Here is a 25601-nt window from a genome sequence, read left to right on the forward strand (position 1 = left end):
AATCTCTATATACAATCACTGGCTCTTAGATTTTATAACATAATTAAAATTAGGCTGAGGGTTTGTATGTCATAGATACGTATTAATCTATGCAATAAAACATGTCTATAGAGTATATAGCCCATCATAGTTGGGTTGTCTTTTTATTATTGAATTGTAAGAGTTCTTTATATATTATTGGAAACTAGACCATTATCAGTGTTAAGTTTTCTATTGTTATTTATTTCTTAATCTGTTTTACTAGCATAATTAGCTACACAAAGGATTTTATAGTGGCATGTCCTTGCACCTATGTCAATCTTATCTTATTTTCCCTTACCCACCCACTTGCTAGTACAAATGTAACAGATTTCACTGTTATATTTTCATACATGCCAACTATCTGTTTTGGCCATCTTTATCTTCTTTCATCCTTGTTTGTTATGTCTTTTTTCTAATTTGGTGTTGAGGTATACCAAGAGTGGCCAAAAAGCCAAGAGAGACACCCTCCATGAGAACCCTGACAAGGGTTAAAACCATTTTTAGATGTCTTGGTCAGGAGAGACATGATGAGAAAATGAATCCAAAGGACATGAATCAGAAGAAATTTATCTAGCAGATTCCAGAGAGGTTAGGAAGGTGAGTGGTGGCAGGGCACTCAGTCAGCTGGTGTGAGAGGTTTGGGGTTCAGAGGGGAAGGACCTGTAGGACTATGATTTGTTAAACTTAATGGATATTAACCATTAGACTATCCATTAATCATTTGTGACTGGCTTTTAAAAGAAAACTTGGGAAGTGTGGAACTTACTTAATGACTCATGCTGGTCTTTAATTGTTATTGTGGTCACCAGCTGTGGGTTGTGTTGGGTTTGGAGTCAGTGCAATGAGGAACAATTGGGCTATATCACAAATGACCACACCGGGAAAGGAAGTTTAACTAGGACAAAGGTGATGGGGTAGGCCTCCATTTCAAACGACTTCTGCCAGTCCTGGAAACAGATGCTGAACAGCAAGTAAATTAAACAAATCGGTGATAATCAATTTCTGATTTGTAAATACTTCCTCCCCTTCTGTGGTTTGGGATTCTGTGTGTATGTATATGCAGGTCCTAGGGCTTGAACTCAGGGCCTGGGCGCTGAATCTGAGCTTTTTTTTGCTTAAGGCTAGTGTTCTACTACTTGAACCTCAGCTTCATGTCTCACTTTTTGGTTGTTAATTGGAAATAAGAGTCTCATGGACTTTCCTGCCTGGCCTGGCTTCAAACTGAGGTCCTTATATCTGAGCCTCTTAAATTGTTAGGATTTTACAGGCATGCACCAGGCATGGCCAGCCTAGCATTCGGGTTTCTATTTTTTGAAGGTATTGGGGTTTAAACTTGACTTTACACATGCTCAGTTAGAATGCTGTAACTTGAACTATACCTCCAGCCTAGATTTTTACAAGCTATTTTGGAGATGGACTCTCACTGACTTTTCTGTCCCAGCTGTTCTTGAACCATGGTCCTTCAGATCTCAGCCTCCTGAGTAGCTAGAATTACAGACATGAGCCACTTGCAGATGACAGTAAACTATGTAATGAAAATTAAATCCATGGGGTATATGTGGATAATGGATTTATTGCCAAACATAATATACAAGTAGTGTATGATATCAATTCAGATGACAAATTTAGGTGCTCACATACAACTGAAAGTTCAGTTACCAAATGTAACTTATGCAGAATATCTATCTACATGAAGAGCTTTAGTCTCAGGCCTGGAGCAGCCGTGAAATGAAAGTTACCACACCACTGCAGTCCTTGAATGTCTGTGTATTCCCCTTCACCTTCTACCCTGCGATTGGAAAGAATACATTTTTTTCATTAATCAAGATTAAGAATTTTTAGCCCAGATATGATAGCTTAGTATATTGTATATTATGTCTGAACCAGTATGTCTTCCCACTGTCCAGTATTGATTTAATATCTACCAGCTCTTTTCAGATCTAGATGAACACCATCACTCTACAAATTTTGATGTTGAAGATTTTAGAATCATGTAAACTAACTTTGTATAAAACCAAAACAATGTTTTTTTTTGAGTTTTCAAAACAATGTTTTTTAATGAAACATTTATATTGGCTATTTGGATTAATTAAGTTAAATACTTCTGGATCATCATTTGAGGTAATCTTTTTTTTTTTTTCTGCCAGTCTGGGGCTTGAACTCAGGGCCTAGGCACTGTCCTTGGACACGTTTTGCTCACTCTGCCACTTGAGCCACAGTGCCACTTCTGGCTTTTCTGTGAATGTGGCACTAAGGCACTAAGGAATCAAACCTGGGGCTTCATGCATGCTAGGCAAGCACTGTATCACTAGGCCATGATCCTGGCCTGGTGTGTGTTTTTTAACTCTGCAAAAGAGCAAAAATGTACTCATATTCAAACAGGTTTAATCCCCTAGATTAAGCTTTTCTTTTATTAACACCAATGAAAAAAGTTATGATTATTACAAACTTTTAGCCAATATAGATGAACACTATTCTGCATTCCTCTAAGTGTAGTCAGATTTACCACTTCACAATCATTAAGTACACTTTCCATTTTAAAAGTAAAGATGTATACAAATGAACTTGAACTCTGGATGGCATAGCATTCAGTGTGGAGAATAAGTTTTTTCTTTTCACTCTTATTTCTGCTACAAATCTACACTCAAGAGAGAACCACAATGGATACATTGGAATTTCTGCCTAATAAAACAGATACACATAGCATGTTGAAATGAAATAAATCATTATGAAATTATCTGCAAAGTTTTTTAAATGTATCAATATATTTCAAGTAAAAATGTTTTTAGGGCCTCAACTTTCCTAGTAGTTTCTATTCCCACACTGGCTGCTAAAAGTTCTATAGCAAGAGAGAAGTGAAAGGGGTAAATGAAAACTCTGATCATCCTCATGAATGCTGTTTCCTTTCAGAGCCTTATTACAATACTCTCTACCTCCTAAAATAATAACACTCTATTTCCTACAAATATTACAAAAGAATGATTAATTAGAGAGAATTAACTAAATATAATATCTAAGCAAGCATGACTGCAAATAATCCTTCAGTCTTTTTGTTGTTGTTTTACCTGGGTTTGAATGTTAACTAATTTATCATACTGGATGTAGACTTTTTCTACTCAATATTCAATAACTGAATTAGTTTTGGTTTGAAGACATGGTCTTGCAATGTAGCTTAGGCTAGCCAAAGACTCTTGTTCTTGTCTCTACCTCCAGATTACTGGAAATAACTTATATCAGTTTCTGAATGCCGTTGGAAAATAATTTTCACTATTGTATCTTATTCCATTATGTCATTATTTTGCAATGTGTTCATTCATTATCCTGAGAATGAATATTTTACTACTGCCAAAGTGTAATCTAAATATTTTAAAACGTATCTCTTAGGAATGAAATTGGTAGGTGGTACAATGGATCAGTATTCATCTTTCTAGGAGATCATATATTTACACAAGTAGTCTAGGAAATGCAACCTAAATACCAAGAAAAGAAGGCTGGAATATTTGCTTATCACTTAAAATTTCCATACTATAAGAAAAAGGATTGACTTGAAGAATCAATTTCTAATCTGCTTTTATGGTTTTATTTATCTACATAGATACATTTGTAATCCACAAAAATGCTGGGAACCAAATAGCTGTTACTATGATATCTAGAAACTGTAAGTTTCTGTAAACTGAAAGAACCTAGTAACTGTAAGACTCTGTCTGTAAACTGAAAGAATTAGTTATTGTTTCTACTACCTTTCCCACGATGGCCCAACTGCAATATCCTGGTGGATAAAAAGATCTTGATTTATATATATCCTGCTTGGCTGAACAGCTTGACTGCCTCCTGACCCCCTCCCCAGACCTTTTCAGGTACATGTTGTGCAGAGAAGGTTACTAAGCAATATCACTAAGCAACCTGCTTGCGTCAATCACCTTTCTGATAAACGTATATATTCTGCTGTGCAAAAATAGATTGAGACCTTGATCAGAATACTGTCTTGGTCTCCCTCCTTGTGTCTGTTTGTCTCTCTCATTCAGGTCTGCTCCTTCTCGAGCTCTAGTTGACTACCCTGCAGGCCGGGGCACAAAAATCTTAGGTTTATATTTTCAGTGCTAATATTAAACTTTGGATTAAATCATTGTCAGATCTGAGAAAATTTCTTGAACACTTAAAAGAAAATGATTCTGTGCAACTTTAATGATCTGTTCAATTTAAGCTTACCTGTTTTCATTGAAATTTCCAGTGTACTTTGCCCCAGTTGGAAATGTGTAAGTCCCCGTTCCATGAAACATATTGTCCTTAAATTGTCCTTCATATACTGCTCCTGAAAAATGCTCAAGTTTGCCAAAACCATTCATCTGTTTGTAACAAAGAGAATGGCCTCAGAAACTAAACTTCATTCCCTCAAAAATTTTCAGAAATATACACATATATCATTATAGTTATTATTTAATCAACTTTTTATCATTGGGCTCCACAAAAATAGCTTCTTTTCCCCTTCCTTCCTTCCTTCCTTCCTTCCTTCCTTCCTTCCTTCCTTCCTTCCTTCCTTCCTTCCTTCCCTCCTTCCCTCCCTCCCTCCCTCCCTTCTTTTCTTCTTTTCCTCTTCCCCCCTCCCCCTCTCTCTTTCTTTCTTGGCCAGGGCTTGAACTCAGGGCCTGAGCACTATCATTAGGCTTTCTCAAGGTTAGAGCTCTACCACTTGAGCCACAGCACCACTTCCAGCTTTTTCTATGTATGTGGCACTAAAGAATCGAATCCAGGGCTTCCTGCATGCTAAGCAAGCACTCTACTCCTAGGCCAAACCCCTGGCCAGAAAGCTTTTTTTAAACTGTATTTTTGGGGGGCGGGGCTTTTCTTTTTGGTACTGGGGATCAAACCCTGGATGTTGCATTTGCTAAGCAAACTCTTTGCCACTGAGCTACATCCTAGCCCAAAAAAACTTTTTTTTTGCCAGTCTTGGGGCTTGAACTCAGAGCCTGAGCATTCTCCTTGGGTTTTTTCAAGACTAAAGAGCTCTACCACTTGAGCCACAGCACCACTTCCAGCTTTTTTCTATGTATGTGGTAATGAGGAATCAAACCTGGGTTTTTATGCATGCTAGGCAAGCACTTTACCACTAGGCCAAACTCCTGGCCCCAAGAATACTTATCATTGTTTTTCCTCTGTATCTAGTAGCAAAACTCACTGGACCAAACATTCAGGATATAGGAACTTGAACGTATGGAGGTCAGTGATGAGGACAATAAGACTGTTAAAGATAACTTGAATATATCAAAAATGTAATTAGTTCAGGAAACAGTACAAGATAATTATTAAAATGTGAATTTGAGGGGCCAGGAGTTTGGCCTAGTGGTTAAAGTGCTTGCCTAGCATGCATGAAGACCCGGGTTCGATTCCTTGGTACCACATATATAGAAAAAAAAAAGCCGGAAGTGGTGTTGAGGCTCAAGTGGTAGAGCTCTAGCCTTGAGAAAGTCCAAGGACAGTGCTCAGGCCCTGAGCTCAAGCCCAGGACTGGCAAAAAAAATAAAAATAAAAAAAATAAAATGTGAATTTGAATTCAATTGCATACATATTTTTGTTTTATCACATCTGGATGAGAAACCTGAGACTGATTAATACCAATTCAGGAGGATGTTTCCAGGATGAAATGAAAAAAAAATGATGGGTTTGACTACTCAGTGAATGAGAGGCCGAAAGGACAATAGTGAGGATTACATTGCTACATTAGTTTAGTATTACATATATGGTTATTACATGTGAAAAAGCAATCATTCATTATTTTTATTGTACTGTCTCCTCATTATATGTAAGCACATAGGATGGTTTTGGTTTATTTGAGATGGGATCTTGCTATGCAGTCCAGGTTGGGCTGGGTTAAAATCTTCTGCCTCAGCTACCCAAGTGATGGGATTTCAAGTACGAGTGTCATGCCCAGAATCACTACATGTATTTTTTTTTTGCCAGTCCTGGGTCTTGAACTCAGGGCCTGAGAACTGCCCTTGGGCTTTCTCAAGACTAGAGCTCTACCCCTTGAGCCTCAGCACCACTTCAAGCTTTTCCTATGTATGTGGTACTGAGGAATTGAACATGGGAATTTGTGCCTGCTAGGCAAACACTCTACCACTAGGCTAAACTCCTGGCCCCTCTATATGTATTAAGTTCGTAGTGAAATCCCTAAAATCTCTTAACCTGTTAAAATAACAATAAGGAGCTGGGAGTTTAGCCTAGTGGTAAAGTGTTTGCCTAGCATGCACAAAAACCTGTGTTCTATTCCTCAAGTACTTTATACATAGAAAGGCCAGAAATGGTGCTATGGCTCAAGTGGTAGAGCTCTTGCCTTGAGAAAGCCCAAGGACAGTGCTCAGACCCTGAGTTCAAGCCCCAGGACTGGAAAAAAAATAAGCTAACAATAATACCTTGTCATCTTTCCAACTTCCTGTATAGACAATCCCATTAGGGGTGGTATGAATGCCTATTCCATTTCTCTCATAGATTCCAGAAGATGTTCTTGTACAGTCACCATCTAAACAAGAGAAGATTATGAATTGGAATTATGAATAGTAATAAGCACTGTATTATTTATGTCTGACCGTGATTACAACTGTACCCTCGTGTGGATATTTTTGTTTTGTTTGTTGTTTATTTTTGCTTTTGCTTTAATCCTTTGGCTCTAATCCCTTTTCTTTAATCTTTTTTGGTATTGGGCATCAAAACCCAGATGTTGTACTTGCTACTTTCTAGCACTGTGATTAATGAGGCCAGAGATACATGATATTAGGACATCTCATAACCACAGAGACCCACGGTCCAGAACAACTGACAGATTCCAGCTGGGCACAGGTGGCTCATATCTGTCATTCTGGCAACCTAGGAGGCTAAAATCAGGAGGTTTGGGGTTCCAGACCAGTCCATGCAGAAAAGTCCATGAGACTCCATCTCAACAAAAGAAGCTAGGCCTAGTGGCATGCATCTGCCATCTCAGCTACATGGGGAGAGAGGGCTAGGAGAATTATCCCAGGTGTTTGTCAGGAAAACAAGCAAGCAAGACCCTATGTCAAAAATACCATGGTAGAATTACTGTTCCTCATGCAGGTTGGCTTTGAGACTAAAGTTGATGTAAAAGCTAAAAAGTGAATAAATAAATAAACAAGTAGATGGTGTGGAAAAGGGCTGGAGGCCCTTCCAGGTAAGAACCTTTGCCTAGCAAGTATGAAGTCTTGAGTTCAATCCCCCGTACTGCCAAAAGTAAAAAAGAAAAGAAATAGACAGATCTCATGGGTTTCTAAGGCACACTGTCAGATGTAACACTGGGATTGATTTAAAACCTGTTCATCTATTAGGACCTATGTTATTTTATTTAAGTGAGTTAATACCATAATAATAGTTTTATAAAATATGACTGCCCTGTTAAACATAAACTGTTCAATTTTCTGTATAGAAAAAAGTAATTAGCTGGGCACGGTGCCTCACTCCTGTAATCCTAGCTACTCAGAAGGCTGAGTTCTGAGGATCATAGTTCAAAGCCAGCCCGGGCACTACTAAGCCATAAGACTCATATCTCCAATTAACCTCTAGAAAACAGGGAAGTGGGGCTGTGGCTCAAGGATAGGGTGGTAGCCTCGAGCTGAAGAGCTCAGGGACAGTGCCTAAGCCCAGAGTTCAAGTCCCATGACCCATGAAAAAAAAAGAAAAAAGTAATTAAGACATGTGCTTACCATATTTGTCTCCATTTGGAAATATAAAGTTTATCTTAAATACTCCTGAAGATGCTATAAAAGATTTAAGAAAAGCCATATGATTTTAAATATTTTAATGTTCTATGATCTATAATAAATGTTTTTTAAGGCTTATCCTTATAAATAAACTCCCTTCACATGATCACACATATATTATGATGAATTGCTATTCCCATTTTCTATTCTGGAGTCCTGGAGAAATAATTTTGCCTTGGTGATGTGATTTGATTTACTTGTCTAACAACTTTATTAACAAAATATCACAAAATTTACCCTTTAATTTAGCTGAGCACCAGTCATTCATACATGTAATCCTAGCTATTCAGGAAGTAAAGATCTGAGAATCATGGTTTGAAAGCAGACCAGGCAAACAACTTCATCAGGCTCTAACCTCCAACTAGCCAGCAAAAGGCTAGAAGTGGAGATGTGTCTCAAGTGGTAAAGCACCAGCCTTGATTGAAAAGCCAAGCGAGAGAGTCCAAGGCCTTGAGTTCAAGTTTTGTTTGACACACAAAAAATAGAAAATGGTTACTGTTAGGTCAGACTGGAGGAAATGACTTCTTCCCTTGGCTCTCTCCCACTGTACCCTGGAAATCCCCGCCCAGCACCTGTAACCCTGGCAATGGCATGCCTAGGGGCAGTGGGAGGTCCCCACTGAGGTATTTCCCTATCCTCTGAGATCACATCCACTTCCGCTGTGGCTACACCCCTCCCCCTATATAATCTCTCACTTTCCACCATAAGCTCTGTTACTCTGCCCGTCTCCATCTTGGGTGGCAGGAGTCTGCTCTTGCCTCATGCAATAAACCCTCTTCTCCTGAACTGCGTGGAGTTTCCTTTGGGCAGACCTTACATTTGGTGCTGTGACTCGGATGAGGGAGAGGGTCAGGAGTGGCTGGATCCCCTCTTTTCTCGAGGGTCAATCCACCTTCTGCCCCCCCTCAACTGAACCAGAGAAAGGAAACTCCACTCCCAACTCTGCCTTTCCCATTGCTGGAGGTGCATTCGCTATAATGTTTCCTGTCTGCACCTGGTAAGTGAGTGACTCCTGCCTGCAGGCCTCTTTTCTGTCTCCTTTAACCACCCCTGCCTAGGGCTCTCTCCCTGTGTCTAGTTTAAGACCTCTTCCCCCCCCCAATCTGTTCTGGTGAGATTGGATTCCCCCTCCCCCCCACACTCTACTTTCCCACTCAACATCCTTATTGACTCTACCCAATGATGTCCTCACTGACTCCACCCCCTGTTGTTCTCACTGACTCTGCCCCATGTTCAGTGACACCACCCCCTGACGTCCTCACTGACTCCACCCCCAGTCACCACTGACTCCACCCCTCCCCTGGTGTCTCTTGCTCACCTGACTCCATCTTGGGTGGCAGGAGTCTGCTCTTTCCTCAGCAATAAACCCTCTTCTCCTGAACTGCGTGGAGTTTCCTTTTGGCAGACCTTACAGTTACCTCAATATGATTAAAAAAATTCAGTATCCTCTCTTGATGATGGCTCTGGAGAAACTAGGAATTGAAGGAATGTACCTCAACAGGTCTATATGTATGGCAAATCTTCAGCCAACAACATACTAAATGGAAAAAAATAAAACCCACATTCTCTAAAGTCAGAAATGATATAACGGTATCTACTTTCCCCACTCATATTCAGTATAATACTTGAATGCATAGCCAGAGCAATAGGCAAGAAAAAGGAATAAAAGGGATACAAAGAGAAGGAAGAAATCAGGCCATTCCTATTTGTAGATGATAGGTGCCAATACTGAAAAGACCCAAAAGACTTCAACAACAACAACAAAGCCTTCCAGATCTGCTACAAAATCAACATTAAAATATCAGTAGCTGCTGGGTGCTGGTGGCTCAAGCCTGTAATCCTAGCTACTCAAGAGGCTGAGATCTGAGGATTGTGTTTCAAAGCCAGCCTAGGCAGAAAAGTCCCCATGAGACTTATCTCCAATGAAGTATACTCAAAAAAAAAAAAAAAAAAAAAAAAAAAGCCAGAGGTGGCACTGTGACTGCAGTGATAAAGCACTAGCCTTGAGCACAGAGAGGCCCAGGAACAGCTCTCAGGCCTGGAGTTCAAGCCCCAGAACAAGCAAAAAAAAATTATATATATATATATGTGTGTGATTTTAGTGTAAGATTTGAAACTACTATAAGAAAACTTAGGGAAAACACTTGAAGATATAGCCATAGGCAGCTATTTTTTTTTAAATAGGACTCTAATTGCCCAGGAAATATGAGTAAGAATTAACAAATGGATTTGATGGATTTGATCAAATTAAGAAGCCTCTGCACATTAAAGAAAACAGTGGCCAAAGTGAAGATATAACTCATAGGAGAAAAATCTTTGCAAATTATTTATAAAAGGATCAGTGGACAAATGAACAATTTTCAAAGAACACCTCAACATCCTTAGTCTGATTGCAAAAAATGAAACTGTAAACAACACTGACATCTGGGCATGCTGCTTGGTGGTAGAGTGCTTGCCTAGCATGCGTAAAGCCCTGGCTTCGAGTCCTCAGTACCACATACACAGAAAGTGCTGGAATTGTTGCTGTGGCTCAAGTGGTCGAGTGCTAGCAAAACAAGCTCAGTCAGGGACAATTCCCAGGCCCTGAGTTCAAGCCCCAGGACTGGCAAAAAAAAAAGGAAAAGGACATTCGGGGTCGGGAGTTTGGCCTAGTGGTTAAAGTGCTTGCCTAGCATGCATGAAGACCCGGGTTCGATTCCTCGGTACCACATACATAGAAAAAAGCCAGAAGTGGTGCTGAGGCGCAAGTGGTAGAGCTCTAGCCTTGAGAAAGTCCAAGGACAGCGCTCAGGCCCTGAGCTCAAGCCCAGGACTGGCAAAAAAAAAAAAAAGGAAAAGGACAAAAATATAGTTTCAAGATTACATATAAAACATTAATCTGAGTCGGGTGCCAGTGGCTCATGCTTGTAATCCTCAGGAGACTGAGATCTGAGGATTGTGGGTCAAAGCCAGCCCAGACACAAAAGTTCAGTGAGACTCATCTCCAATTAACCACCAGAAAACCAGAAGTGGTGCTGTGGCTCCTGCAGTAGAACTCTTCAGCTTTGAGCTAAAGAGTTTAAGGACAGTGCGTAGGCCCAGAGTTCAAGCTCAAAATCTGAGCACCTGTGGCTCTTGTCAGTAATCATAGCTACTCAGGAGGCTGAAATATGAATGTCTCTGTCCTAAACCAACTTGGGCAGGAAAATTCTGTGACTCATCTCCAATTAACTATAAAGCTATTAATGAAGTTCTGATTTAAATGGCAGAGCCCTAGACTTGAACAAAAGAACTCAGGGACAGAGCCCAGGCCCTGAGTTCAAGCCTCAGGCCCAACACACACACACACACACACACACACACACACACACACACACACACACGTTGTGAGCTGAGAAAGACTAGAGCCCAACTCTGAGGAAACAGTTTAAGACTTTAAACTACTGTAATAGCCTTAGAGAGAGATGGAGGGTATAGTATTATAAAAGGAATTACATGTTTAAGAATCAGTTGGAAAAACTTGGGGTGTAGCTCAAGACGTAGAAGGCTTGGACAAGAGTAAGGTTCTAAATGTAATCCCAGTACAGTGCTCTCTACACTGAAGAATCAATTACCAATCCAACAAATTAATAATTCAACTGGCATAATACTTTTTTGCCAGTCCTGGGGCTTGAACTCAAGGACTAAGCACTGTCCTTGGACATTCCTCAAAGCTAGCACTCAACACTTGAGCCACAGCACCACATCTGGCTTTTTCTGTGTATGTGGTACTGAGGAATAAACCCTGGTTTTTGTGGATGCTAGGCAAGTACTCTACCACTAGGCCATGTTCCCAACCCCTAAAATAAGATGTTTTTTTTTTTAAATAAGGCTTGAGAAGCAGAATGGATTTAATTAATAAGACTGAAGAGCTTCCTCAGAAATAACAAAACATTTACATGAATAGAAAATAAATACAAATTGCTAACGCCAGTTTAATAAGAATTGCTGCTGGGGTGGTGGTGACCCTTGTAATCTCAACACTTCAGGTGAGGGGGTAGGAGCTTGAGACGCAAACGGTGAGTTACAGGCCAGCCTGGGCCACACAAGGAAAATCTATTGGCAAATAAATAAACAAGTAATGGATTGAGAAAGAGAGAACAAGGGGAGGACACATATTTGAACACATAGCCGCCAGATTCTCAGAGCCGAAGGAAATGCGCCAGAATCCCCTAGCACCTCCATCCCTTCTACTAGGAGAAGGGATCTCAGATTAGCCAGATCTTTTCTTTCATGCTACGGTCCTGTTCAGCGCTGAGTACTCATCGGGCACTAATGAATGAATGCCACTGGGAAAGCAGTCCTTAAGTGTCTTAAGCAGAGCAGGAACTCCCTTGGGGGTGGGGTAGTGGAGGGAAACTGGCATTTTGAAGCCTAGGAGGTCACAACCGCGAATGGGCGGCAGCGGATGAGCTAGGCCCCTGACTTCGGATTCCCTAACTCGGCACCCCACCCCACCTGCCAAGTGCAGACGCCCCCAGGACAGGAGCCAGCCAGGCCCAGCTCCGGCTCAACGCGAATTCTAGATCAAGGCGCCCTTCCCTGCCGGGGCCTCGGGTGGCAGGACACTCACACGACGGAGAGGTGGAGGTGGCGCTTCGGGGACTCAGCGTTTCCCCCTGGCCCGCCAGCTCGGTCGCCTGGAGGGAAGCCGGCGCCGGCACACACCACCAGAAGCGACTCGGTTGCCGGGGCAACCAGGCGACCTTTCACCCGGAAGTAAATAGGATAGGAGCCAATCGGAAGAGGGCGCTGTGCTGGTGTGGCTGCCTTGAGGAGGGCCCCCGCCGCGCCGCTCCAGGTGAGATCCAAGGCCGGAGCCAGTTGGGACCCCTGACGCTTGGGTTTACCGCCTCCAGTCCGCTCCCCGGAGGCGCAACACTGCGGGCCAGGTACGTCCTCCCCTTCCGCGGACCACTGGCGTGCGCATGGCCCGTCGTCGGTGCCTCCCTCCCTGATTCTGAAGCGGCCAGCATCTGAGGAACGGCGGCCCCCGGGTGTCCCAGCCTGTGGGCCTGGGGCCCGGGAACCCGGACCCGCGGGTTCCAGACCTCGAGACCAGGCCCAGCGGCCCGCCCCGAAGGGGCTGCCCACCAGCCTGGTGGGTCAGGAGCGGGGCTGGGTCGCAGGGCTAGGGCCTGTGTCCTGTCTGCCTCCTGAGACGGCGTGTGCGGGAGGACAGGTACCCTCCTGTGTCTTGAATGGAGGTGCATGGTATGTCGTGGCCAGGGATGTTTTGTTTAATCTCCCTTAGAGGAGATGTGGGTGTGCTTTAGCATTTCTGAGCTCAGCATTTTTTTTGGTGATGCTGTACGCAGGAGCCAAACTTGGATGTAAAACAAAGGCTACTCTTAAGAGCCAAACTTGGCTGCCAGTGTTCTTGGTGAAGAAAGATGGAATCTTTCCTGGCTGGATGCCATAGGATAGTGGAATCGAACTCAATGAATTATGTAATCTAACACTTATGCTTTGGCAGACGTCTGTAGAGGAAGATTTTGGAGGTAAAACTGGCAGGGCTTCATTTAAAATGTAATGTGTGCAAATCTCAGCTGTGAGATTGTAAAGGTAACATTTCCCAGGTTGATGTGAAACAAATGGTTTTACATCCGTAACTATTTTCTTGCTTTTTACCTGTTTCTCAGTACAAGAATTTTACCGGGGTTGGGTAGTTTGTGAGATGAAGTTTTGATGTATTTAACTTGCATGTCCTTTCCTTTTTGTTTTTTCTAAATTTTAGAAATAATAGGTAGTTGTTGGTGCACAACCTTACAGAATTCAACTTGCACTTGGTCTAGCCAAAGAGCCAAGAAGCAATCAGAATTTAGTTTGTCTCAGTATTTCGGTCATCTGTTAAACTTTTAATGACCCTAACTTTATATGCAAACCAAGCAATCCAGGGTGCATACCCCAATCCAATCTAAATTACACTCCAATTTAATAATGCTTCTTCTTGAAAAAAAATATGGAGCCTCATACTGTACAACCAGAGTCAGTCCTAATGCCTTCAGGCTTACTGGAATTAGTACAGCTTGCCAGCCCTAAATGAATTACCCTGTCCTGCGTTGAGTTATTCCCAAGAAGGGATGAGACCTGATCTAAGCAAAGATTCGCTGGTGTCCTAAATTTAATTACAAGGGTTGGAGGGTGATCATTATGAGGTTTTGTAGAAAGGATTTTAGTTGCCAAGACATTTTTATGCTAAAATCTTAATTTACATCGCACACATGGCAGGCCATCATGTCCAACATGGTCTTATCCTGTATACCTTGGCTATTGTGTAAATATTCATTGATTTGTAGTCCCAGCTCAGTTATTATTCAAAATGTTTGATGTGTTTCTTTCTGGGTGTGTATGAGAGCAGGGGTGGAGAGAGAATGAGGAGAGCTAGGGGCTTGAACTCAGCACCTTGTATTCAGCTTTTTCTCTCATGGCTGGCCCTCTATTACTTGAGAGTCATGCTTCTAGTTTCAAATTTTTGCTGGTAAATTGGAGATAAATGTCCCTCAGATTTGCCCTCTGGCTTCAAAATCACTTGACTTCCTCATTTCTTTTCTTTTTTTCTTTCTTTCTTTCTTTCTTTCTTTCTTTTCTTTTCTTTCTTTCTTTCTTTTTTTTTTTTGGGTGTGTCATGGCGCTGTCCCTGAACTCTTCAGCTCAAGGCTACCACCCTACCCTTGAGCCAATCCCTACTTCCCATTTTCTAGAGGTTGATTGTAAAGAGTGTCAGGTCCTTTTGTGTTGGGTTGGCTTTGATCCTCAGATCTCAGTATCCTGAGTAGCTAGGATTACAGGTGTGGACCACCGCACCCAGTTTGGCTTCCTTCATTTCTAACAGTTGTTGGTTCATATATTTTGGTACACTGTTATTAGATTTAGGTATATTTATGCTTGTTATATCTTCCAGCTGGATTGACACTTGTATCCTAAAACATTATTTTTTTTTTACATCTTTAGTAACGTTTTTGCATTGAAGTCCATCTTGACTGATAACAGAACCACTCTCCCTTTCTTGTGGCTTCTATTTACATAATTCATCATTTTCTATTCATTTGCTTTTCCTATATTTGTATCTTTGAATCTTATACTACTTTCTTCTCTTTTTGTGTGTGGTATAGGGGTTGAACTTAAGGCCTTGAACTTGTTAGGCAGTCTCTATCACTTTTTTTTTCTCATATATTTTTATTGTAATTAAAAGAAGGGTTACATTATATTTGCCAGATAGGAGGTGCATTAATTAACATACATTGATACCCTTTCTCATGTCTTAGTCCCCATTTCTCTCCCCCACCCCTCATCTTGTTTTCCCCCCTTCCCTATCCAATTTCAAATAACAATATATCTAATATATCAGATAACAAAGTGAGATACTGTAACAATATGAGATGACCAAGGGACAGCAAAAGAGATGAGAGATAACATTATATGGCTTTTGTTTCTATATCCTAGAGGTCTTTTCATTTAGCGTCATACTATATGGCCTTATGTATCTAGGTTTTGCTCTATTGCAAATCTCTGCTAGGAGAGATCAAGGTTTCTACTGATTATGACAAATGAGGGAAACCACTGAGCCTATGTTCCTTTGAGTCTGACTTAGTTCACTTCCCCTTTTGCTCTGATTATTATTATTTTTTTTTTTTTTTGCCAGTCTCAGGCTTGAGCTCAGGTCCAAAGCACTGTCCTTGGGTTTTCCTAAGACTAGAGCTCTACCACTTGAGCCTCAGCACCACTTCTGGCTTTTTCTATGTATGTGATACCAAGGAACTGAACTTGGGTCTTAATGCATGCTAGGCAAGCACTCTACCACTAGGCTAAACTCCTGGCCTGCTCTGATTTTTTGCCTGAGTCAGCCTAGACTGTAGTCCTCATACTTATGTTTCAAGCTATAACTGAAATAACAGATAGTGTATCTTTTTGTTTGGTTTATTTCGATGGAGCTTGAATTCGGGGTCTGGGCACTGTCCCTGAGATCTTTAGCTCAAGGCTACCACCCTATCTCTGGGCCTGGGTGTTATCCCAGAGCTCTTCAGCTCTAGGTTACCACTCTACCTCTGGAGCCACAGTGCCACTTCTAGTTTTCAGGTGGTTAATTAGAGATAAGAGTCTCACAGATTTTAGTGTCCTGGCTGGCTTTGAATGGTGATCCTCAGATCTCGGCCTCCAAAGTAACTAGGCATGAGCCACTGTGCCCGGTGCATCTTTTTCTTTTGAAGTAGAGTCCGAGAACTTTTTTGCCCAAACTAGCCTGGAATTGCAGTCCATCTGACCTCGACCTCCCATGTAGCTGGGATGACAGGTACCCACAACCGTGCTGGCTGTTGATTGAGATGACGTCTTGAGAACATACGGTATAAACTAGCCAGCCTCAAAACATGATCTTCTGATTTTATCCTTCTGCATAGCTAGCATTACAAGTGTGAGCTACTCACACCTGGCTTCTTTCTTTCCTTTTCCTCCTGTGATGCCAGAATTTAATCTAGTCTTCGGCTTGCTAGGCAAGTACCATACCATTCAGGTATATTCCTAGCCCCTTTCCCTCTCTTTCCTGTCAGTTGACAGTTTAATGGTTATAACTTTATCATTTGTAATAATTTTCTCAGCCCAGTACAACATTGCTTCTACTCATCTTTGTGTAAATATTTTACAAAGATACTAAACTACTATAAGTTAAAGTCCCAGTGTTGCATCATATACATATATAATCATACACAATTGCATTTTAAACTAAGGTGGGGGAAAAAGTAAATCTATACTAGAGAAACTCACTAAATATTAGTCTTCAGTGTGTAAGTTTTTCTAAAGCAAGTTACCCATATTTCCTTTAAACTGACCCTTTTAAAATCTGTCATTTTTCTTTATTTCTTTAAGGAAGGTTTTATCCATAACTGAAACACTGGCTGGTTTTAACTTGCTAATTTTTTTCTCTTTCAGGGGAAAATGAGTTCTTCAGTGAGAAGAAAAGGCAAACCAGGCAAAGGAGGTGGGAAAGGATCTTCTAGAGGAGGAAAAGGAAGCAAGGGTCACATCAATAAATCTTCTGGGGGTGGCGGCGGCGGTGGTGGTGGCAATAGAAAGGCCTCAAGTCGACTCTGGGATGAAGGAGATGATTTTTGCATCTTCAGTGAATCAAAGCGTCCATCCAGGTCATTATATTCTTTGAATGTTCATATTTGGGAATAGTATCTATTCCTAATCAAGTATGGAACCAGAGTTGGCAGGATAGGAGGTGTAGAAGGTCAAGCAAGTCATTATGATCTGGATATGATGAAAAATCACAACATCCCTCACCCAGAGATTAACTTTCCCTTTTTTTTTCCTTGTCAAGGGGGCTTGAACTCTGGGCCTGGGCACTGTCCCTGAGCTCTTCAGCTCAAGGCTACTGCCTTACCCCTTTAGCCACAGCAACACTTCTGGTTTTCTAGTGGTTAATTGAAGATAAGAGTCTCACAGGGGCTGGGAGTTTGGCATAATGGTAGAGTGCTTCCTTAGCATGCATGAAGGCCTGGATTCTATTCCTTGGTACCACATACATAGAGAAAAGCCAGAAGTGGGGCTGTGGCTCAAGTGGGAGAGCTCTGGCCTTGAGAAAGCCCAAGGACAGTGCCCAGGCCCTGAGTTTTTGCCAGGACTGGCAAAAAAAAAAGTCTCACGGTCTTCAGTGCTGGGCTGGCTTGGAACCACCATCCTCAGATCTCAGCCTCCTGAATAGCTAGGATTACAGAGGTGAGCCACCGAGTCTGGCCTCTGTAAGACTTACCTCCAGCAAAAAGCCGGTAGATCTGTGGCTCAAGCAGTGAAGTGCCAGCCTTGAGTGAAAAAGCTAACTGATAATGCTCAGTCCAGCCTGGACATAAATTCAAGGCTCTATTCATAAAATAATAAAAAGTAAAAGGGCAAGCGTATGGCTCAAGAGGTAGAACATTCCTGGCAAGCACATGGCTCTCAGTTCAAACTCCAGTACCATTAATACACATATACATACATACATGCATGTGAACACATGTATATTTAAAATAGTCACATGTAAGAAGTTAGGTTGACTACCTGATATAAAGTAAAATAAATTCTCCATATAGCTTATTTCTTTTCAAAGCCCTGTAGTAAAAAGGGAGTCATCATTAACATTTTAAATATAATTCTTGAGTTAGTGAAGCCAAGTTTAATGACTAAGAATTTGATCATTTTCCCCAGAAGTTCTAATATAACAAAATTGGATCAGTACTGTGGGAAATGAAGACTATGTACATTTATCATCATCTTGTGTAAAATACTTGACAATCAGTTTATGTTGGTAATATTTGGGAATTCTGAGGAAAGTATAAAAGTTCTGATGGCAGTAAGTATAGTGTAATTTCAATCTTGTGTCCTTTTCAGACCAAGCAGCAGTAGCACAAGCAAAGGAGAAACACGCCCTAAGTGGAAGCCTAAAGCCAAAGTGGCCCTTCAAACCCTGCATATGACCTCTGAGAATCAGGAGAAAGTAAAAGCTCTTCTGAGGGACCTGCAAGAACAAGATACAGATGCTGCATCTGAGTAAATTCTTTTATATAACTATTATATATTATAATACATACTTATAACTAATATATTATGTAACATAATTATTATATTAAGGAAGACATTTGGCAGCATGAAATCCCAGGACATCTTTAGAATACTGTATTGATACAGATCCTGTGATAGCCATATAATTAGTTGAAAGTGAGCCAAGAGAAATGCAAACTCAGCCATAGTGTTAGAGGGAATTTATTTTGAGCAATAGTACAGATGGCCTTTTTATATTACTTTGTTTTCCAGGACAGTACTACTATGGGTTCAATAGTTGCATTAATGACAACCTTTCAACTCAAACCTTGAAGTTAACAAGTAAAATGTTGTTCTAGGAGTAAGTATTGAGTGGATGAGATGAATGTAAAGATGGCACTTATCGTGAGCATCTGCCTCAGTGAGGTAGATTGCATCCTTAAGTCACTTCTCCTCTTTTCTGCATTGCATTTTGCCTCTTTTGTACTATAATTTCTGTTAGAAAAAGTTCTTGCTTTCCATTTACCAGAATTGTTTGTCTTAGGCTTAGGAAAAGGGTTAATACAGTAAAGAAAAAATAGAGGGGCTGGGAATGTGACTTAGTGGTAGAGTGCCTGCCTTGCATGCATGAAGCCCTGGATTCGATTACTCAGTGCCACATAAACAGGAAAAGCCGTAAGTAGCACTGTGATTCAAGTGGTAGAGTGCCACCCTTGAGCAAAAGAAGCTCAGAGAAAGCAGGGCACCAGTGGCTCAAGTCTGTGATCACAGTTCAAAGTCAGCCCAGGCAGAAAAGTCCCACTGAGACTCTTATCTCTTACCACCAGAAAACTGGAAGTGGTGCTATGGCTCAAAGTGGTAGAGAGCTAGCCTTGAGCTGAAGAGCTCAGGGACAGCGTCCAGGCCCAGAGTTCAGGCTCCACTGACTACTCCCCGCCAAAAAATCAGAAGCTCAGAGACAGTGCCCAAGCTCTGGCATCAAGCTCCAGGACTGGCAAAAAAAAAAAAAAAATTACCTGATCAATGTTAATTGCCAAGATACAATTTATGTGTGATATATATCTGTTATAATAGTATGATAAATGATATTATAATAGATATATATTATAACATAGATATAGATCTAATATATATAATATATATCAGTTTGATAAGAAGATTAAATCAGCAACTGAGCCAGATGTTGGTGGCTCATTCCTCTAATCCTGACTACTCAGGAGGTCTTAGGATTTTGGTTCAAAGCCAGCCTAGGCAGGAAGTCTGTGAGACTCCTGTCTCCTATTAACCATCAAAAACTGAAAGTAGGGGCTGGGAGTTTGGCCTAGTGGCAGAGTGCTTGCTTAGCATGCACGAAGACCCAGGTTCGATTCCTTCATACCACATACATAGAAAAAGCTGGAAGTGGTGCTGTGACTCAAGTGGTAGAGCTCTAGCCTTGAGAAAGTCCAAGGACAGTGCTCAGGCCCTGAGCTCAAGCCCAGGACTGGCAAAAAAAAAAACCAACAACAAAAAAAGAAACAACTGAAAGTAGAGCTGTGGTTCAAAATGATACAGCTCTAGCCTTGAACAAAAAAAGAAAAGAAAAAAAAAAAGGAAGAAGCTCAGGGACAATACCCAGGTGCTGAATTTGAGCCCTACTTAAATAAATAGCAGTGAAAACAGGATCCTATCTCTGGTGGCCTCTTGAATTGCATTCTTAGATCCTTGCTAAATATTCCTCCGAAGTAAACAGAATGACTGTCTTCTACATGAAAATGTTGCCTTTGCCAGAAGAGGCGCTTCCGGGGAGGAGGAAGACGATGAGCCTGATTGCTGCGATGATGAGCTGTACTGGCCAGCCAGACAAGAACCGTCCCTTGTTCCTGACTATAATCCCTGGGAGTATACTGGTGCAGGCCCAGTCGAGCCTCATATTCCAGACATCGCACTCTCACCATTTGCAGTGCAAAAACTTTCCAGGTGATTGCTTTTGTTATGTATGGGCATTGTGACAGAATTCAAGGCAACAGAATCATTATATACTCAACTCCCCTTCCTTGTGTACTGTTTTATTGTATGCTTTCCGGCAGTCGATACCCACTATTCTTATAAGCCAAGGGGATTAGTATTATTAGAGATGCCTTTTCAGAGTCCATGCATTACCTGTGTATAGTCATAGCATTACTCACTATTTAAATGAGTCGGTGATGCAAGAATACTTACATGTTGTTTTTGCCATGGTTTGTCCTCATCAGGTATGGCTTCCACATCCAGCGCTGTCAAGTAGCCTTGAGGGCTTGTGATGGCGATTTGGGGGCAGCACTAGAATATCTCCTCACTCAGTGTTTTTTAGAGACATTTGGAAAAAGGATGAGGATCTCGGAGGCAGCCAACCATGCGACCTTGGAAGAGTGTGAGGAGCAGCGGCAGGAAGAGGCTATCGCTCTCAGGTCCATCTGTGGAGAAAAATTTATAGAGAGAATTCAGAACAGAGTCTGGACCATTGGGTTGGAACTGGATTATCTAACCAGTAAATTCTGCAAATCCAAGCAAAAGGAAAGTGCCAAAAATGTACAAGACACTTCGCTGGAAACCTGTAAATTTTACCTCAAAGGAAATTGTAAATTTGGATCAAGATGCAAATTCAAACATGAAGTGCCCCCAAACCAAATCGTTGGAAGAGCAGAGCAAGTTGTAGATGATTCTCACCTTAATGCTAATGAAGAAACATCCTTTTTATATGAGCTTGAAGTTCGTTTTTCTAAAGAGCACAAATACCCCTATGAAGCTCCTCTTGTAGCATTTTATTCCACCAATGAGCATCTACCTCTGCCTTGTCGTTTACGTATTTCTGAGTTTCTTTATGGTAAAGCCTTGACATGTGCCAAAACTTCAGAACCTGTTGTATATTCTTTGATAACTCTTTTAGAGGAAGAGTCAGAAATTGTCAAGTTATTAACAAATGCTCATCACAAATATAGTGTCCCTCCTGTGAACTTTCTGCCACTGGCCTGTGGGACCAGGATAAATAATCCTGCCCCTCATAAACCAGTGATTCCAAATAATTCTTTCGTTTCAAATCAGATTTCAGAAGGTATGTAAAGAGTTGATAATTTTGGTGGGGAGAGGTGGGAAGGAGGAATTAATAGTGATGGATTTAGAAGTCGAAACTTCTGAGACTAGCCTAGGAGCTACCAGTGATAGTAAGTTATTCAGTTTCTCAGGCAAGAGGGACTAGAATCTCCTGAACTATCTTTGTATCTGACTCCTCCCAATTGTTCACTGAACTGAAAGTGGGTAGAGACAAAGTATATTTTAATGATCTAGAATCTGAGGATTGGAAAGACTTGTAAGGTACTTCTCAAAAGTCTGTTTCAGTCAGGAGCGTAGCCTAGTGGTAGAGTGCTTGCCTAGCATGCACAAAGCCCTGGGTTGGATTCCTTAGTACCACATACACAGAAAAAACTGGAAGTGGTGCTGTGGCTCAACTGGCAGAGCACTAGCCTTGAGGAAAGCCTAAGGATCATGCTCAGACCCTGAGTTCAAGCCCGAGGACTGGCAAAAAAAAAAGGGAGGAAAAGTCTGTTTCATCTAATTTATTTGGTTTTGATTACTTATTGTACTCTATACTCTTCATGCGCTCAGCCTTTAGTATACTCAGTGGCCAAAATTCCATCAGAATAGAGTTGTCTATGACTCTCGAACCTCTACATCTTTCCCTCTCTCTCTCTCTCTCTCTTTCTCTCTCTCTCTCTCTCTCTCTCTCTCTCTCTCTCTCTCTCTTGTGCTGGTACTGGGGGGATTAAACTCAGGGCCTCAACCGTTTGCTTAGTTTTTTTTTTTTTTTTTGCACAAGGCCAATGTTCTACCATTTGAGCCACATCTCTACTCTGGCTTATTGCTGGTATATTGGAGACATATAGTTTCATGAACCTTTCAACCTGGGTTTGCTTTGAACTGATACCTTCAAATATTAGCTTCTAGACTTATCTAGGATTACAAGGGGAAGCCAGGCCTGAATCTCTACATTGTTTTTTGTTGTTGTTGTTGTCGTTTGTTTTTTTGTTTGTTTGTTTTTAATTTTATTTTGTTGCTTTTTTTTTTTGGCCGGTCCTGGGGCTTAAATAGCATGCTGAGCGCGTTCCTAGGACTTCTTCTTGCACAAGGCTAGCACTCTACTACTTGAGCAACAATACCAATCCTGCTTTTTCTTAGTAGTTTACTATAGATAAGATTCTCAGGGATCCTTTCTTGCTCTGGCTAGCTTTGAACCACAATCTTCAGATCTCAGCCTCCTGAGTAGCTAGGATTAAAGGTATGAGCCAATGGCGTCTGACTTCTCTTTTTATTTTATTTTATTTATTTTGTTTACTTATTTAGTTATTTATTTTGTGGCAGCAGTCCTGGGGCTTGAACTCAGCCTGGATGCTGTCCCTGTGGATTTTTTTTTTTTTTTTTTTTTTTGCTCATGGCTACTGCTCTAACACTTGAGCCCCAGCTTCACTTTGGGATTTTCTGTTTGTTTGATGGGTAGGTGGATGGGTGAGTGATTAATTGGTGATAAAAGAATCGCATGAGGGCTGGGAGTTTGGCCTAGTGGTAGACTGCTTGCCTGGCATGCATGAAGATCCAGGTTCGATTCCTTGGTACCATATACATAGAAAAAGCCAGAAGTGATACTGTGGCTCAAGTGGTAGAGCTCTAGCCTTGAGAAAACTCAAGGACAGTGCTCAGGCCCTGAGTTCAAACTCCAGGACTGGTTAAAAAAAAAAAAAAAAGAAAGAAAAAAGAAAAAGCTAGAAGTGGTGCTGTGGCTCAAGTGGTAGGGTTCTAGCCTTGAGAAAACCTAAAGACTGACTCAGGCCCTGAACTCAAGCCAGGACTGGCAAAAAAAGAAAAAAAAAAATTTAGGCTTCTAGCTTTGTTCCATGAAGATTGTCTGTCCTATGTAGATTTTGACTCTCATGAAGATTTTTCTTTTTGTGCCAGTCCTGGGGCTTGAACTAAGGGCCTAAGCACTCTTTCGGCTTTTTCCTCAAAGCTATCATTCTGCCACTTGAGCCACAGCACCACTTCTGGCTTTATCTATGTATGTGCTACCAAGGAATAAAACCTGTGTCTTTGTGCATACTAGGCAAGCACTCTACCACTAGGCCAAACTCCCAGCCCTACTTTATTCCTTTTTATTGTTGAATAATATTCCATTAAATGGACAAGCCACATTTTGTTGCTCAGTTTTTCATTTAATAGCCAGTTGGGTTGTTTTATATCACTGAATATTGAATTGGAGAACATTTTCAAATAATTGGAACATTCAGTACTAATTCTTTGAATGTTAATTCCTTTTTATTTTTTGGTGTGGTACTGGAGCTTGAACTCAGGGCCTTGTGCTTATCTGTTTTTGTTGTTGTTTTCGATTTTATGCTCAAGGCTAGCACTCAGCCTCTTACCTCACACCTCCATTTCCAGCTTTTTTGCTAATTAATTAGAGACAAGTATCTGGGGGATTTGTCTGTGTTAGCTAACTTTGAACCATGATCCTCAGAGTAGCTAGGATTACGGATGTGAACCACTGATCCCCGCCTAATTTGTGTGTGTGTGTGTGTGTGTGTGTGTGTCTGTCTGTCTGTCTGTTTGTTGTAGGGCTTGAACTCTGGGCCTGGGCACTGTCCCTAAGCTCTTCAGCTCAAAGCTACCACCCTACCCCTTGAGCCATAGTGCCACTTCCTGTTTTCTAGTGGTTAATTGGAGGTAAGAGTCTCATGGACTTTAGTGCCCAGGGCGGCTTTGGACTGCGATCCTTAGATCTTTAGCCTCCTGAGTAGCTAGGGTTACAGGCATGAGCCATTGTGCCTGGCTTAATTTTCTGTTTTTGACTTAATTTTACTTCTTATACTTGAGTAAAGCTTATTTGAAGACAAATTTTAAGTTCTTGAATAGTCCAAGCACTAATAGTATTGAAATAAAAATCTGCGGGCTGGGAGTTGGGACTAGTGGTGGAGTGCTGGCCTAGCATGCAGGAAGACCCTGGTTCTATTCCTCAGTACCACATACATAGAAAAAAGCCGGAAGTGGTGCTGAGGCTCAAGACGTAGAGCTCTAGTCTTGAGAAAGTCCAAGGACAGTGCTCAGGCCCTGAGCTCAAATAATAAATAAATAAAAATCTGCTTCCTTTCAGCTTCCAGTTTCCCTCCATTTTTTATTTATTTATTTATTTATTTATTTATTTATTTATTTATTTATTTATTTATTTATTGCCAGTCCTGGGCTTGAGCTCAGGGCCTAAGCACTGTCCTTGGACTTTCTCAAGGCTAGAGCTCTACCACTTGAGCCTCAATCACTTCTGGCTTTTTTCTATGTACGTGGTACTGAGGAATTATGATCATGGGTCTTTGTGCATGCTAGGCAAGCACTCTACCACTAGGCCAAACTCCAGGCCCCATTCCCTCCCTCCATTTTATGATAGTGTTACTTCCTTAGCTTTACCCCTTTGTTACTTTGTTGCTACTTACCCATTCTGGTAAAGAAATGGCAACTGGGGGGGAAAAAAGGAGAGGGCTGGGAGTTTGGCCTAGTGGTAGAATGCCTGCCTAGCATGCATTCAATTCCTTGGTACCGTATATACATAGAAAAAGCCGGAAATGGTGCTGTGGCTCAAGTAATAGAGCTCTAACCTTGAGAAAATCTAAGGACAGTGCTCAGGCCCTGAGTTCAAGCCCAAGACCAGCAAAAAAGAAAGAAAGAAAAGAAATGGCAACTGAAAGTGTTTTCTTCTGTTCTCTTCAAGTTGAAAAAGGATCAGAACTGGAGCAGGAAGCAGAGGAGGATGAAGATCCCCCCTCAGTGGTAGTGGAGAACGAAAGTTATGTGAACCTTAAGAAAAAGATTTCTAGGAGATATGACTGGCAGGCAAAGTCAGTACATGCTGAGAATGACAAAATCTGCAAGCAATTTCGTATAAAACAGGTACTCACCAATGTCTGCGTGAAGGAATCAGGAACTTAGGAGGCGTTGTCTACCTTCTGTTTTCTTTTTAATACTCTTTCATTTGAAAGCTTAGCTACTCTTCCCTGCTTTCTTCCCTTTCCCTTTCCTTCTTCTTTTCTTTTCCCTCTTCCTTTTCTCCTTGGCTTTCCCTTCGCCTTGTATGCACAGCAAACTTGGGTGCATATACTAAATGATTTTGGAAAACTTCTCAACTGATAAATATCTAATGTACGTGTATCACAAATACTCTCAGAATCATGTGCCTTTTATACTGTTATAAAAAATCTGATATGTAGAAGGAAAACTTGT

At 41.3% G+C, this 25601-nt stretch overlaps 2 protein-coding genes across 7 annotated transcripts in view; one reads left to right on the forward strand and one right to left on the reverse strand.

Annotated features, from left to right (window-relative positions):
* Positions 1–1574: 1574 nt before the first annotated feature.
* Positions 1575–12468, reverse strand: Morn2 (MORN repeat containing 2). Of its 4 annotated transcripts, XM_090337111.1 has the most exons (6): positions 12379–12466; positions 9106–9259; positions 7731–7784; positions 6432–6538; positions 4231–4367; positions 1575–1810 (listed from the first exon to the last, which is right to left on the reverse strand). In XM_090337111.1, the coding sequence occupies exons 2-6, from the start codon at positions 9113–9115 to the stop codon at positions 1708–1710; spliced, it is 411 nt and encodes a 136-aa protein (XP_090193237.1). In that variant the 5' UTR covers positions 9116–9259; positions 12379–12466; the 3' UTR covers positions 1575–1707. The 4 variants fall into 4 exon arrangements, with proteins under 4 accessions (XP_090193237.1, XP_090193241.1, XP_090193238.1 ...); XM_090337115.1 differs by lacking the exon at positions 6432–6538; XM_090337112.1 differs by lacking the exon at positions 12379–12466 and having other exon boundaries at positions 9106–9274.
* Positions 12469–12558: 90 nt separating this feature from the next.
* Positions 12559–25601, forward strand: part of Dhx57 (DExH-box helicase 57) — a 45449-nt gene continuing 32406 nt past the window's right edge. The window contains exons 1-6 of one of the 3 annotated variants that reach the window (XM_090337110.1): positions 12559–12606; positions 16734–16945; positions 18177–18335; positions 20097–20285; positions 20561–21399; positions 25093–25271. In XM_090337110.1, the coding sequence (XP_090193236.1) occupies positions 16740–16945; positions 18177–18335; positions 20097–20285; positions 20561–21399; positions 25093–25271 (1572 nt within the window). In that variant the 5' untranslated portion in view covers positions 12559–12606; positions 16734–16739. Of the gene's footprint in view, positions 12698–12928; positions 13020–16733; positions 16946–18176; positions 18336–20096; positions 20286–20560; positions 21400–25092; positions 25272–25601 lie in introns of those variants that run through there. The other 2 variants (XM_090337109.1, XM_090337108.1) reach the window with 2 other exon arrangements.

Source organism: Megascapheus bottae, chromosome 7 (assembly GCF_031878675.1).
Source record: "Megascapheus bottae isolate mThoBot1 chromosome 7, mThoBot2.hap1, whole genome shotgun sequence".
Classification (NCBI taxonomy): Eukaryota; Metazoa; Chordata; class Mammalia; order Rodentia; family Geomyidae; genus Megascapheus; species Megascapheus bottae.

Bases quoted from the DNA above. Each gene is read 5' to 3' on its own strand.
- Morn2 (XM_090337111.1), bottom strand. The intron at 4,368-6,431 runs GTATTATTGTTA...TGTTACAAACAG, and splicing joins GAAGTTGGAAAGATGACAAG to ATGAATGGTTTTGGCAAACT. The intron at 1,811-4,230 runs GTAAGCTTAAAT...TTCCAATCGCAG, and splicing joins GGAAATTTCAATGAAAACAG to GGTAGAAGGTGAAGGGGAAT.